The 14,789-nt window shown below is 43.8% G+C and overlaps 1 protein-coding gene across 1 annotated transcript in view; it reads left to right on the top strand.

Moving 5' to 3' along the window:
* The window catches only part of LRIG1 (leucine rich repeats and immunoglobulin like domains 1), a 75,783-nt gene that overhangs the window by 23,754 nt on the left and 37,240 nt on the right, over positions 1-14,789 (top strand). The window contains 2 exon segments of the mRNA XM_015875192.2: positions 2,460-2,531; positions 6,980-7,054. Of these exon segments, the coding sequence (XP_015730678.1) occupies positions 2,460-2,531; positions 6,980-7,054 (147 nt within the window).

The raw sequence follows: 14,789 nt of genomic DNA, 5'->3' as shown, positions 1-14,789 counted from the left end.
GCTAACTGCTTGTCTGACATTGATGTTCAAGCTTCTCGAATGGCGGCAGCAATAATCAGAAAGTTGCTTTGGAAGATGTTAGTCCATGAAATCCTTTGTGCTGCTAAGACTCTTGTATCTTTCACTTTAGAGCTGTTGAAGGTTACATCAGGATTGCTCAGTGTTTGGGCATTGAGTATGGCGGGATTCGGTTCCCTTGACAAGCGTAGAGATTTGTGGCATAGAAAGCATAGAAATACATTGAAACTGATTGATTCTGGCACAATCATGGCTGTGCCAGCACTGTGTCTGTATTTCCTTCTTACAGCATGTCCCCAGTGTTTCTGTGCCTGCTTTGTTCTTACTGCATTGAACCTATGGGATATAATGTCCCGTGGGATGTTACCTGTTGTGTTTTCTCCTTTTGCCTATACATCAGACAGGGACAAGCTCCAACCTGATTTTGCTGTGTGGTTTATAAAGAAAAAAAATAGTAGTAATGTAATCTGTGGGCAAATTGCACTTTAATTCGTAATTGTGCTATGAATATGGACTTGGCTTTCCAACGCACTCTGAGTTTAAACTGCAGTTTGACTTTTATTTAGACAAATGCCTTTGAGTTCATAGTGAAATGGATATCTGCTGCAGGCTGGTATTGATTTAAAGGTCTCTTGAGTGTTTTAAAAGACAGTAGGGGCTTACAGGACAACATATTTTAAAACTAGATGCTTGGTTAGATTTTACACTCGTATATGGCTTCAAGTCAGGTTCTGCTGTTGATTTGTAGAGCCTTCTTTTGCAGTAGCTATTGGCAGAAATGCAGCATTTCAGGCATGGTACAAGTGCTGGAAAACAGTGCTTGCACAGAGCTATTGAACAGTACCCGTGTGGAGGGGAATGTTTTGAACGTGTCCCATAAATGCATTGCAGGAGAGCAGATGATCAATGGTTGCCTGTTATTCCAAAAGAGGCATTTGTAACTTCTTAGTCTCTCAAGCCTTAGTGCTCACAAGCATTGCTGTGGGCCTGAATCTCTGTATGGGGAACGTGAGGCAGGTCTGGGCCCTTCTTGCAGCGGTCCTTGTTGTCTGTCACCTCCTGATTCCCCCCCAGTGCAGGGATTGGCACTCAGGAGCCTCGGGATGTGGGTCCTGTTGGGGCTTCAGACCTGCCTGGGGTCTGTGGGCACAGCTTTTACACAAAGCAGATGCACAAACTGGGAAAGGTTGGCCCGTTTTCCAGTCAGACTGGCTTGGTGGTTTGAATAAGGAGCTGGATGTTTGAGGGCTTATCTAAAATCAGACCGTGAATCTTTTGGGTCATGTTCAGAAGTACAGTAAGAGGGTGTAACCTCCCTGCAGAGGAGACAGGAGGGTTGAGTATTACCCAGGATAATATCATGGAGCAGGGTGTGGAACAGGGTGGAATTGAAGCAGGTCCCCTCAATTTCCTCGCAACTCCTTGTGGTTGCTTTTGTTGCTACTGCCTGTCAGTTGGCCTCCCCCCTCTTCATATTACATACAGTAACATTCCAGCACAGCATACATCATATTCATTGGGCCATTTGTTAATTTCCACATCATTAGTTGCGTGGTCCTAATTGATCTGTGCTCTCCTGATGCATCCCCAAGTGCAGGCTGGACCTATGTGCAGTGTGCTGATGCTGTGTGTCTTAGTGGGGACTTTGCTGTTGTGATGCTGCAGCAGAGCATTGTGAGGGTCTTGCATGTGGCTTTCTGCATTGCTTTCTTTCCACCTTATTCCAGCTGTGTTTCCAAACAGGGATGTGTCCTGCAAAGCAGAGCTTCAGCAGGCTGTGTTCAGATAGCAAAAGCTGTCCCTAGTAAAATGGGATTGTATGATCTTGATTTGGTCTGTCAGTTGGAAACTGATGAGAGTTGTTGAGGAACCAAGCATGTGTTACTGCGTGCCCAGCATTTAGTGATATGTTAATGACATGGTCTGTTAGAAAATGTAAAATGCTGTATGTCAACATAAAATATAAGTGTGTGTATCTGTGTAGGCCTTTTGTTTATATGTGGTACATTAAAACTCCCAAATATCATTATAGCTATGAAATATTTAGGAGTAGCCTTGCTGATTGTTTCAGCTCAGACTTCAATTTGTCAGGAAATATCCTATTCATCTGTGATGAGTTGTGTGGTTGTGAATAACCAGCGGAGGAATACTAATGTAATTGTGTAATATAAAGACAAATTAACACCACATTAATGCAAAAGAGGAGAAAGCATACAGCAAACTGAATAACATTTTGATAGAGAACTGAAGTAACTCCTGCATGTATTCAGCAGCCAACTGCCCCCTACCATGTTTAAATTGACACAATTTTCTCTAAAAAAAAAAAGGCAAAAATAACCGAATCCAAACCACTTCCTATGCAATCCAGAATAATTAGGATGACGCTTTTGCTGAGCGCAGTAACTGTATGATGCTGATGCCGCTTTCTTTTATTTTAACAGAAACCTGAGCTACAACAAGTTGACCGAGATTGATCCTTCTGCCTTTGCAGAGCTGTTGAATCTGCAGGAAGTGTAAGTATTCTGTCAAGGTTTGAGTTGTATTTTGCAAGGACAGCTTGTGGGATGGGAAGAAATTGCATATAGTTTCCCGAGACATTATTTTCCTTTAGCGAACGTGAATGAGGAGATGTGACTCATTGTGGAGGTTTTTTCATATAGTACTTCTGCTGCTTTCTTTGTCTTTAATGAATCAATTAGCAGAACATAACTTCCCAATTAGAAGAGCATAGCTGTTATTGGAAATCATTGGAGTTTGCTCCCTCCGTTTTGTGCAGCGCTCGGAGGGAGCAGTTCAGCTAACACACCTGAACATACACACAAAGCTCCTTGCTGACAGCATAACCCTGAAGCAAGACAGAACAGCCTGGATCGTGATATCTGATGCCAACCTAACCCACATCTCCCAGGAAACAAAGGTGTAGTGTAGTGGATAACAAAGCACTTAACTGTGTCTCCTCCTTTCTTAGACATTTGTATTCCTTTTGGAACCGGGACAAATTGCGTTTGAAGTCTGCTAAGTCAGTCTAAAATGGCAGAGCTGTCTTCTGCTTTGGTGGGGGAAGAGAAGGAGCCGGCAAAGGCTGGCCGCAGGGTTTCCTACCTGCTGACCTGCGTAACTGCTCAGCCGCCTTGCTCATGGAAGCTCAGTGCCTGTCTGCCATTCACAGCAATTCCCGGAGCTCTGATTTGGGTTCTGAAAAACGAAAGTGACTAAAATTGTAAGCGGTGGGTTGAGGTAATGAGCTCTCATTTGGATGTTGAATTGCTGGCATACTTGAGGTTTGGGCTCTGTTTGAAGAGCTACTGATGCCTCATGGGAAACTGAAAAAACATTTCGTTTCAGAAACAATGCTGTGCTCTGTCTGCATCGTTCTTTTTCTCTTCTCCTTTGTCTGTTTTCATTAAATGTTGGCTTTGGGACTCATGGATGGGCCGGATCCTGGGATTCTGAAATAGGCAAAGCATTTTGCAGTGGTGGGAATTCTGCCTGGCTAATGCCTACAGGATTGAGCTGTGGGGATTAATGCAGTGCATCTCCATCAGCCTGTGCACCTTTCCTTACACTGACAGTAAGGACTTGCTGGGAATATTGACAAAGTGAGGAATGTGCATCAAGAATGAGGGCAGTGCTTGGAGGTCAGCCCTAGATTGCCTTAAAGAGCAGGAGGGGAGAGAAAGTGATGCAGGTGAGCAAATGCTGCCTACGGAATCTGCCTTCTTTAAACTGTGAAAAGCCTTAAATTGCTCTGTGCTTAGAGATCAGAATCACGGCCCTGATCCCATGAGACTTTAGAGTTATCCTAACATGATTGTGGCTTAGCAATTGCTTTTATTTGTGGAAATGCCTGGAGGTGTTTGACTACTGGGCACGTGGGGCTGGGAGATTCATTTGTGTGGTTTCTGGTTCCTCAGGTAGGGAGCTCCTGCATGCAAAGTCATGCATTGAGGGCTGAATGTGGAAAGAAGTATTGAGGATTGAGGGAGGCAAGCCATGCAGCCTACAGAGTAATTGCATGGCCAGCAGTGCCTTGTTAGGGGAAAGGGAAAGAGCAAAGGAATGAATAGGAAGAAAACTGAGATGGAAGGGGAGGCAGAAGTCTGGAGCCCAGCCTGGAAGGCAGGCTCTGGAAAGTGTGAGGGAGAAGCTCTATTAAAAGCCCTATCTACCAATCTTGGTTGCTTTTGAATAACAGCTAAACCACAGACCACTGAAATAAACTGCGTTTCACAAAGAGAACCACATCTGTACTGCCAGAGCATCTCTTTCTGAGTGTTTTTTTAAGCACTTGCAAACATTCATGAAATAAGGATCATGCTGTGGCATGTCTTGAGAGCAAGTCAGTGTTTTGCTGTGCGCGCGATGCTGGGCAAATCAAGTCAGCCTCAGGGAATGAGATTGCCCCAAATGATAGATGTATTGATAAGACCTGAAACCTCCCATGATGCTTTAAACAGGGAGCCTGTGGTTCCTGAGCATTACAGATGGGTCTCAAACGTGACGTGTCTGTATGTGAATAATTAGTGCCACATATTTTGGAAATCTTTGTTGAAACCCTCAGCTTTATGAAAACGTTGGCAAACTAACGGTCTAAATTAATAGCTTATATTGGGTGTTCTGGTGTGATTTACTAAGATAAGGCAGTAGCAGTTGGTATTTTTCATTCTTAGAAGTTTTTCTCCCCTTAAGTTTAATCCCTTCTAGGAAGAAGTTAAATTGATACGAAATCCCATGATCCCATATACTCAGGACTACGTAGCTGTGTGCTACTTAGGGGCTGCAGCGTTGCATTACCTCCCTCCTTCAGGACACCTGTACTTTCTCCCATGCCCCTCTGTGGTCCCTCTTAAAGACACCCCTGATCACATGCCTTGACTGCAAGGATAGGAGTGGGATGCTGCTGTGGGGCAGCCCTCTTGTCCTTTGTGGGGTTTCCTCAGGTCATATGGAATCCATGAGAATGATGGTTACAGTGCTCTCAGGTTTTCCAAGCTCATTTTATATAACAAAGAGGTAGTAACTGTGCTAAAATTCCTCTCCAAACAGCTCACCTTTTATTTTCTAAAGTGCCTTTCACTGAAAGCTCTGGAGAGCTGTGCTATTTTTGAGCAGGCTCCATTTCAGCTTGACACCAGCCTGGCAACCGGACTGTAAATATTTTATACGGGTGGCCCCCTCCTGCCCTCCCCTGCTGTTCAGGGGCAGCAGGTTTGTGTCCTCAAGGAGAAAGAAGAAGGATGTTTAAATTTGTTGAGTCTAGTTGTGGGGTTCTTTTTGATATTTTTTTTTTTGCTATTTGTTCATTATATGTGAGGGGAAAGGGAAGAGGAGAGGGAAATCCCAGACAAATAATGAGCTTGGCTGTCTCCTCTGCATCAGCAACTGGTGCCTGTGAGCCAAGAGAAAATGAGGTGGGAGAGCTGCTTTCTGACTGTGTTGTTTAACTGAGAAAGACTTGACAGTGCAGTGATAGATGAAGATGACGTTTATGTCAGAGGAGGGTTTGGACGCTTGCTAGATGCTGGTTAGTGTTAGAGCTGCTTAACCAGCACTAGGGGAGGGTGAGCCCTATTCTCCTTCCCTTTCTGTGGCTTTCAAAAAGATGCTCAGCTGGATGTTAATGTAAATGTGTCACAAATACATGCATTTCAATGCTCTTTCCAGCTTGCTTTGCACTGTTGAAAGCTGGAGACCTTGCTATAATACCAGTAACAATGAGCTTTAAGTTGCAAAGTAGAGTTCCTTGCTGAATTGCAATGCCTCTGGCTTTCTTCCCTTACATTTTAAGGTATGGGTATAATGTCAGAGGCAGAGCTGCAGCCGAGAAAACCTTTTATCCCAGCAGTGCCTGGAATGCCTCATGAAATCAAATACAGTGCCTGCTCTCGGAGGAGTCAGGAGGAAGTTCTGCAATGGAGGCATCGTTGCCCTCTCCCACCTGCCAAAAATCTTTTTCAAGTGCCAAAAGGAGCAGAATTCAGGATTGCCCCAGCTCACATTTGGGGTTTAGCACCCCTCAGCTGTACCATGCATCCCTGCTCCCGCTTTGGAGTCGGATGCATCTGGATGTGATTTTAAAGGATTTCCTGGGGAGGAATGCCTTTGGGGGCAAGGCATGAGAGGATCGGGGTGCTTTTGAGCCCCTCCGTGGAGGGGAAAGGGGTGGTGCTTAGAGAGCAGAGGCACAGCAATGAGGCTCTGCTGATTTGTGTGGCTGGGGGCCAGGGGGCTTGGCCTGGCCAGGGTTCAGCTTTAATGGCTTCAGTGTGTGTGTGTGTGTGTGTGTGTGTGTGTGTGTGTGGGGGGGGGGGGGAACAACTGCAAGATGGCTAAGAAGTTAGGTAATTTTCAAGCAGCCAGACAAGCGACTGTTAAAGTAATTAATTGACTAATTCACCGTACAAACAAGGGCTCTTTAAACCAAGGAAGAGCCGGTCACATGGCTAGGATCTGTTTTCAGTCAGAAAAACACTTCAAACATTAGGCCATTGAGGGGGACATTTCTGTGAAGGCCTATGAGGCCTGTCTGCAATTGCTATTAGCCCCGCAGGGCTGCTGGGTGAGCTGGCTGGAGCAGGTCATTTCATTTCAGTGCCATTTTTGTGTCCAGTGCCTTTTTTGGGTGGCTGTGGACAGCTCTGTGGGGCTGCCCATGTGGGATTTTCAGAGCTAGGCCTGGTGCGGGATGGGGGCTGCCATGGCACCGCCATGGCCTGGTGTGGTGAGTGGGGGCTGCAGATCTGCATAGGATAAAGAAGGTATTGTTGGAGCAGTTGTGGTAGCTCTCATTAATTAAAAGGTTGGGATAAAAAGGTGGGACAGTCAGAGAAAGCCCTTGAGATGGCCACTTCTGCCAAAATGCTGGTGCTTTTTTGGGGGGAACACACTCATACAGAGTGTACACCTCCTAACCTGATGCTTCTCATAATCTCCTTGCTAAATGGTTCATTTTTTGTTGCAGGCAACTGAACAACAATGAACTGACTGCCATTCCCTCCCTGGGACCTGCTGCTTCCAACGTCCGTGCCCTCCACCTGTGAGTTGCTGCTGCCTCCTTACTTTTGACTTTCTGCTGCAATTTGTGGGGTGGATGTAACTGCTGAGTTTCGTGTGTGTCACAACTGCTTCTGCTGGCTCTTCAGATTTCATTATCAGTCTTGTTGGTTCTTTAATTAAGAAATATCTTCCGTAGTTGAGATTTGGTCTAGATTGTGGGTGATTAGATGTGCTGTTTTAATGGAGCTTGTACGCGCAAGGCAGAAAGAAGATAATGTTTGGAGGCTGATTAGTAATCCTCAGACCCATGAGCAGATCATTTCTTTGATACTTAATTTTATGGAGTGATCCAAGCACTTTGTCCATCTGTCAGCACATCCAAGTCTGTGTAAGTGCCTCCAGAGTCCTAAAAGATACTTTAGTGCCAGTGTGACTGGGACAGAGCTGCCCAGGACTTAGTAAATGTTAACAGATTTGAAGTACCACCTTTTGGCCTGTATGTCAGCAGAATCCTTGTGAAAAATGATCGTAGATGCAGTTCACACAGAAGTCCTGTTGGGTTGTGGTAAGTGCAGTGAGCAGTGCTTCCATGCAGCCTGCAGGAATGCCATGATGGGCAGCCATGAATAATTAGAGAATAAGATGCCCCTAATAGAGAGGCACACTGAAATCTGCCCTTGTTACTGTTGCGTTCCTGTTGGAAGATGGCAAATACTCTTTGTCTTTTTGTTTTTATATGATTGTCCTCGTTTTTTTCATTAACATTTCATCCCTTGCCAAACCATTGAAACCGTATGGTCAGTGATAACTTAAGTCAGTAAATTCCGTGGGTTAGTTGTATATTGAGTAAGGGGGCGAGGGTTGTGTTTTTTGTTTTACTGTCTGCATTTGGGTTTCAACCATTGTTTAATACTTTTGCTATTAAAGGAGTATATACTTCTACCTTATTGGTTTTTTTTCCTTGGCATTGTTCTGGTTATTTTTTATTTTCCCTTAAAGCCAGAAACTATTCACAACTTAATCTTTCAGGAAACTCATTCCAGACCCATTTTTATGGTCTCTTTCAACCTTGCTTTAATTTTATTTTATCTTATTTTTGGAGAGTGATTGGCGATTGTAGATCTACAGAAGCTTTGAAATTGCTAACTTTGGTGTTTTAGGTACCTACAGTAGTGTTACACACCTTGAGAATCCTTGCACCACTGCCACCATAGGCCTAGGACTGGGGACACTGCTGAAGGGAATAAAGACATTATGTTATCAGACTTCTTAGTATCTTAGTGTGGATTTCTATGGTTATTTTTGCATGCATCTGTTTATAATGCGCACTGAGAAGGGATTTTGCTGAGGTACGTGTGATATGGAATCCAGCAAAGTGCCTGAGCAGTTCAAGTGATGGCTTCCATCATGCATGGCCATACAGCATACAGCTGCAGGCAGGTGTTCCATCCCTTCTTATCTGTGGTGGCTTTGTCTCTTCTCATAGTGGAAAGTGCCAGTGTCCATAGCAGTGGGTGGGTGACTGGTCCTCTCACACTTGAAGGGCTCTGAATTACTCTGAGACAATGTTCGTCAGTTGACTAAAAGTACATTCCTATTACTTAAATCAAGAACGGAATTGAGTGAAATGAGTTGGCACCATTCCCGCTCTTCCATTAGGCAGTGTTAAAATATGCAAAGCAAAAGAACTCCCTCACTGTCTTAATTCAGTTTAAGGACCTGAGCTTAAAAGTAGCATCCATATCTCCCTGCTGGCATGAAGTGGGCTTAGCTTTATTTGAGATATGATGCCTTTGATCTGGTTCTTGGGTATAGTGTGTTCCTGCAGAGCTTACAAAGAGCTGAAGCACTCCTATGCTATCATCAGCACTGAATCTAGTGAGTGTCTTTCATTTAAATGGGCAAGTAACCACTCCACCTCCTGGGTGGAGGAGTAGCTTGTGTCTCAATAGTTATCAGACCTGTCAAATATGTCACATGCAGTTGGTGTGAAACCAACTTGTTTCATTTCTCCTCCTGCCACAGTCTCTCCCTGTTTGTTTGCGTGACCACATGTGAAGCCCAGATCCGTGATCTGGGGGCTGCTGACTGCAGTGCTGTGTGGTAATTCCCTCCAAGCAGAATCTCTTGTTTGAGGCACGATCCCCAGCCATGAGAGGCCATCTGCCTGCCACTTGAACTGAGCTCTGTAGACTGCCACGTAACCCACTGTGTAACAGTTCATGCACTGGGATTCAAAAAACTTGAGAAATCTGATTTATGGATGGAAAGCTTGCATACGGTTTGCCATCCAGAATAGAGTTTTAGGCCCCCCAAATCAGCTTTTCTTTCTCATGAAGTCTAAAAATGATCCGAGCTTCACAAGCCCCTGTTGTTATTTTTTGCTATTAATTTAGCCTTTGGCAAGGGACCAAATTGCTGGAGCTTTGGCTTTTTATTTCTGAAATGAAATAAGTGGTTTGGAAAGGAGTAATAATGAGTGGTGGAAGGCAGTAGATTTACAGCTCCTCTGAAATTTCAGAGTGGTACAGAAGGAAGGGGAAGGTACAAAGCCAAATGATAAAAGGACGATATTCTAAACAGACCTGCTTAGTATCACTTTCCAGAAATCTGTATTGCTTTCCTCAGCTGCTACACATAAATAACTGTGATAGTGGCATTTGTAATGCTGCTGTCATACCTCTGCAAGAAGGATCTCTTTGTTTAGCTTCTTTCAGAGTTTGCTGCATTTTTTTACCCCTGCATTTCCTTGTAATTTTTATCAGGAGTAAAAATAATCTGAAGGAGGTTTTAAAGTAGCTGCTTTAATCGATAGTACTGACTGATTTGCATCGGAATGATTTGCTGAGGAAGTGAGGCTTTTTCCATCGCTGGAAGTCAATCAGTTGGATATCTTCCTAAAAGATGGTCCTTTAGTTCAGCTCCAGGTTAATGGACTCGGGATGTAAATGGTTGGGTGAAGTTCTTTGGCCTTGTGTGATGTAAGGAGTAGGATTGTGCCATCATACTGGTTTCTTCTAGTCCTCACATCAGTGAAGTAATAATCAGGGAGGTTGCCAAACCAAACTCAGGGTGAAGACTCATAATGAAGGCTGTGTACCGAGAAATTGGTTTATGTTTAAGTATATAGTGTTACAGTGTATTCTTACTGCTAAAGAAAAATAAATAGATTTCCTTTTTTTTTTTTTCTTTCAGTGTTTATAAATGTGTGAAGTGTGTTTACCTCACAAACATCTGAAGTAGGTTTTGTATATTGCATGTGGTTAAGTATTTCCACAGGGCTGTGCATGTATTATAAAAGCAGTGGTTGTGTATTTGTCACTCAAAACATTGCTGGTGAATGAGTTGCTTCATTTCCAGCTCTTCCTAAATTGGAGGAGAGAGTTTCTATCCTTTTGATGCTGGGAATAAGGAAAATGCCATGTTGCCAAAGTGAGGTGTATTATAATGGTTGTTTCGGTGAGCTCAATCACTTCTTGCTCCCTGCCTTGGGGCTTCACGTATCTATCTCCATCACCCTGCATTTACTTGACCATATGTACATGTGTACCATGAACTGATTTGCAAACATGTGGGAATCTGTTGGAAAGAGCATTCTCAAAGCTTATTGCAAATCTTTGGATATTTCAGGCTGCAGATGGATGCAATGGTGACATGTGTATCAAATATGCTATGCCTTAATATACTGCCATGAAGTTTAATTCAGTTTAATTATTCCTTGAAGAGCCAGTTTGCCTTGCACGTTGAAAATACTGCCAAAGTTGTTCATCTGAACGAGAGCAAACATAAGGGACTTGATAAGGCTTTTAATAGAACAGAAGGGGAAAATAATCTATGGACGGGTTACCAAATAAAGACAGACATTAAATGCAAACATCTGCTAATGCAAACAAAAGCCAGGAAATTCAGCTGGGAGGGGGAGAGACTGTGAATCTGGATTCATTCCGAAATTACATCGGAGTAGCTGAGGGGAGAATCTTGCCTGAAATTCCCACAGCGTTTGTAATTTAGCTACAGTTCCTAGACTTGGACGTTTGGGAGTTGATGGCAGGATGTTTTCACTGACATGCTTTTGGCTGAGGATTTCCCTTCCCAGTGTTCTGCTGCAACTCAAGTGTGTTAACTCTGTAGGCTCTTTGGAAGGCTCTTTTCTCGAGCTGTGATATGATTTGGTAGGGGAAAGGAGGATGGAAGTAACCGTTTCTTTGCAGCAGAACTGAGTCTGTGGGTGTATCCAACTTCCTGACCAACTTGAGTGGAGAATCACTTGGCCTTGCTAGCGTGGCAGACAAGAGGAGGAACAGAGCTGTGCATAGATCTGCTACTACAGGTATCCTCCAAACACTTGTACAGATCCAAAGTCACTTGTGGTGCCTGGCTGCACCTCAGCTCCTGTTTCACCAACCTACCTGTGGCTGTGTGAATGTGAATGCGGCCTGGAGAGCTTTGAGAATGGCTGCACAGGGTGGTAGGAGGATCCTCATCCTCTGCTATGGTCCCAAGGTAGCAAGCCTGATCCAGTTGGCATCCAGTGATGTGGACACATCAGCACAGGCTGCTCTGCAGCTGTGGGGCTCAGTGGAGAGCCTGCTAACCAGACCTCCAGAGCAAGTGTGGCAAGCAGAGCACTCCAGGCCACATCCTTAGCTGGTTAGGAGTTAAGGAAGTTAACAGATTAAACACTTAAAAATAACTTTCGTTTCTTTCACTGTAAGTCTTTTAAGCCCCTAACCATTTAGGAACAAAAGGGATAGTGACCCACGGCAGTCTGCTGTATATTAGCAACAGCCAGAGCTGTCTGAGATGCATTGGCCCCATGATCTTGCTGTGAATAAGCACAGATAACAAGGAAGTCAGAACAAGGATTTTTTTGAAGCAAAAGAGCATGAAATAGGATTAGCTGATTCACAGAGGATGCGGCACTCTGTGCGTGTTTACTGGGGAAAGCGAAATCAATAGGACCACTCTGCTGCCAAACTGAGCATAAAAGTCCCTTGAAGAAAATCAATCTTCTTTACAGGCTCATTAATGTAAAGATCAATTCACATTAAACTGTAATTAAACAGAGAGAGCTAATAGGAGGAGGGTAGGTGATCTACCGTGCCATAGGCAAAATATATCCTGTAAAATTTGTAAACTAACTAGATGGAGAACTGGGGATTGGGAGTAAAAGGGAACGTGGAAGGTCTCTCCAGAAGGATGGCAATGAGTTCAGATGCCCACTGGAGCAGCACGGTAGTGAAAGAGGGCTCTGCTTTGTTCCATCTGGGTGTCAGGGTGGAGAGGGGTCAAAGACTGCAGCCAGAAATTCTGTATCAGGAGCAATGTTTCCATCTGAATTGCATAGTTCAGATTTTTATTTTTTCCTCTGGAGTGTTGGGAATTCCACCATACTCCTGGTTAATGGAGATTGTTAACATGAATCTTGTATGCCTGATGAAACAGAAAAACTAACAGCATTAGGGAGAGACACACAAAACGGAGAAAAAATCACCCAAAACATTTAGCTTTAACTTTCATTGCTTCTCGTCAGACCTTTGTACCTGATTAGCTGGCTGGAGATCACTAACATGGCAGAGCCGGTATCATACAGTTGATCTCCTTCTGAAACTGTTGCCGTTTGCTTTCTTAAGAGAATGCTTTGGAAGCAACTGTTCCTTCGGTGCTGTTTGCACTGCTTCTTTGCTGTTATCCAATGAGATTTATGAAGCTTCTTTGTAAAGATCTGTGTGGTCTGTGAGACTTTTTGCAGTGCATTTGTGCTTTAATCCAGGACAAACATGTCCTGCTCTGTTAGCTTGAACTGTTGATCAGAGCCAAAAATTATCAAGCCAGTGTGCCCTCATTTCCACAAGCTTTTGACCAGGAGCTGAGGTGTTGATGTGTGACTCCAGTTCTTTGATTTTCAAATTAAGATTGTGAAGACTTGATTGAGTATCGGGGAGAACTGCTGCTTTGCTTTAATTCTTGGCTGTGTGGTAGCTGCTCTGGGACCCACAGAGAAAGTGGTACTGTTTATAGAGTACAGCTCAAGTCTGTACATGAAACGTGAGTTCACTTGCATGTTTTTGACTAGGTCAGAGTTTAAGCCTCTACGTAAGTGATGTTGAAAGTTGGCAGGTTCGGTCTTAAAGAAATTGAGGACTAAATGAGTGCACCAGTATGTTTGAAGCCTTAGGGGACTGTTGTGGCCTACAATCCTGCTATACTAATTGCTGCACAAATGAAACTGCTTCGACCCTTTGAGAGAATTAGTGTGCGAGTCATCTTTGCTGGAGTGAAAAAAAAATATTAATTAGAAATGAGGAGAATACTCTGTTAATTCCATCTTTGTCACAGCAAGCGGTTTTATACTGCTAAGCACAAAATGTTGGTGACTCAGATGAAGCCATGAGAGAGATTGCTTGAAGTCATCGGGCTCTGCATGTGTGCAGGACTTCTCCGGCAGCTCAGCAAGCCAACTGGCTGTCTTCATGCATGGGATGTGCACAAAGAGGGCTTTCCCTGGTAAGCAGGGCAAAGTGGTGTGTGCAGGTGTAGATCCATCAGCATGAGCAGATTTACCATCTGTCGTGCTTGCTTCAGTTCTCACTTGTGTCTACAGGGACCAGTCCTCTAGTGTTTGTTTAGGCAGTTCTTCTCATAGGTTGGAGGGACATTTCTTCCTGAGGATTTTGTCTGCACTACGGGCTGCGCTACTCAGCTTCTATTTTTGAATGTGAACATATTGATGTGGAAAGGTGACTAGAAAGAATGCTGACAGCCAGGATGGTCAGTATGCAAGCAACGTGCAGGCGTAAGATATTCTCATACTCACCTCTTATGTTTGCTTTGCTCAGAGTTTGTGGCAAGGCTCTGGTGTGTGAAGTCTGCTTGCTTTTGAGGCCAAAGACTGCAAGAGTCTTTCCCAATGGAGGAAATTCTTGTTAATGCCAAAGAGTGGGCATTGCCCTAGAGCTGATGCAAGTCATGAGCATGAAGCATCTTCTGGCATTGTCTGAGGGCAGGTGTGTGCTATGCACAATGCTTAAGGTGATTTCCGACTTCTGTCCCTCTGCAGATCAAACTTAGATTAGTTATTAAGGTTATTTGTGACCATGATCTTTTGTTAAGGACACTATGAAAAATAGCCTCATATTTGAACCTCAGAATAGCCCAAACTTGCTACTATTAATATCTGTGGTAGATAGGCTGTCTCATTTAATGGCATACGGTAAATAAAGCACATGCCTCCAGAGGCAGTTCTTTTGTTAGTCTTCACAGGCTGAACAGATTTCAGTCATAAATAACTTGCTGAGATAAGAGTTTTTTAGCATGTTGAACTTTTCTGCCTGAAACAAAAGTGCTGGAAACCAATGTAGTTCGCTCAGGGGTGAGTAGAAGCAAAGTTGCAAGTGCAATAAATACAGGTAAAGTCATTTATTCATGTAGATTCCTTTATCCATTTTTTTGTCCTCTGTATCAGTCTATATGTGTCCAGCCATTTGTCCTGGTTCTTAGATCAGTGATGCTTGTTCAGAGCACGGTCTCCTCCCTGGCACACCATTCCCTTCCCAGCATTTGCCACAAATAGATGCCTAGTGAGAAGGAAGAGTAGGGGTCAAACTCTGATTTACTGTTCTTATTTTATTGAAGGATGGTGCCATTAGTGCTCTTAGAATCCATTTTGTTTATCTTCAAGTGTGCTGGAAGGCTTGAGACCAGGCGGTGTCTTTTAGTTCCTTTACGTATAACAAGGCTAAAACTATTTCAGCAAAGGTGTTAAAAATGAATGT

The sequence above is a fragment of the Coturnix japonica genome, chromosome 12 (assembly GCF_001577835.2).
Source record: "Coturnix japonica isolate 7356 chromosome 12, Coturnix japonica 2.1, whole genome shotgun sequence".
NCBI classification, from domain to species: Eukaryota; Metazoa; Chordata; class Aves; order Galliformes; family Phasianidae; genus Coturnix; species Coturnix japonica.
The sequence above is the reverse complement of the archived record's forward strand: the minus strand, read 5'-3'. Positions and strand labels throughout refer to the sequence as shown.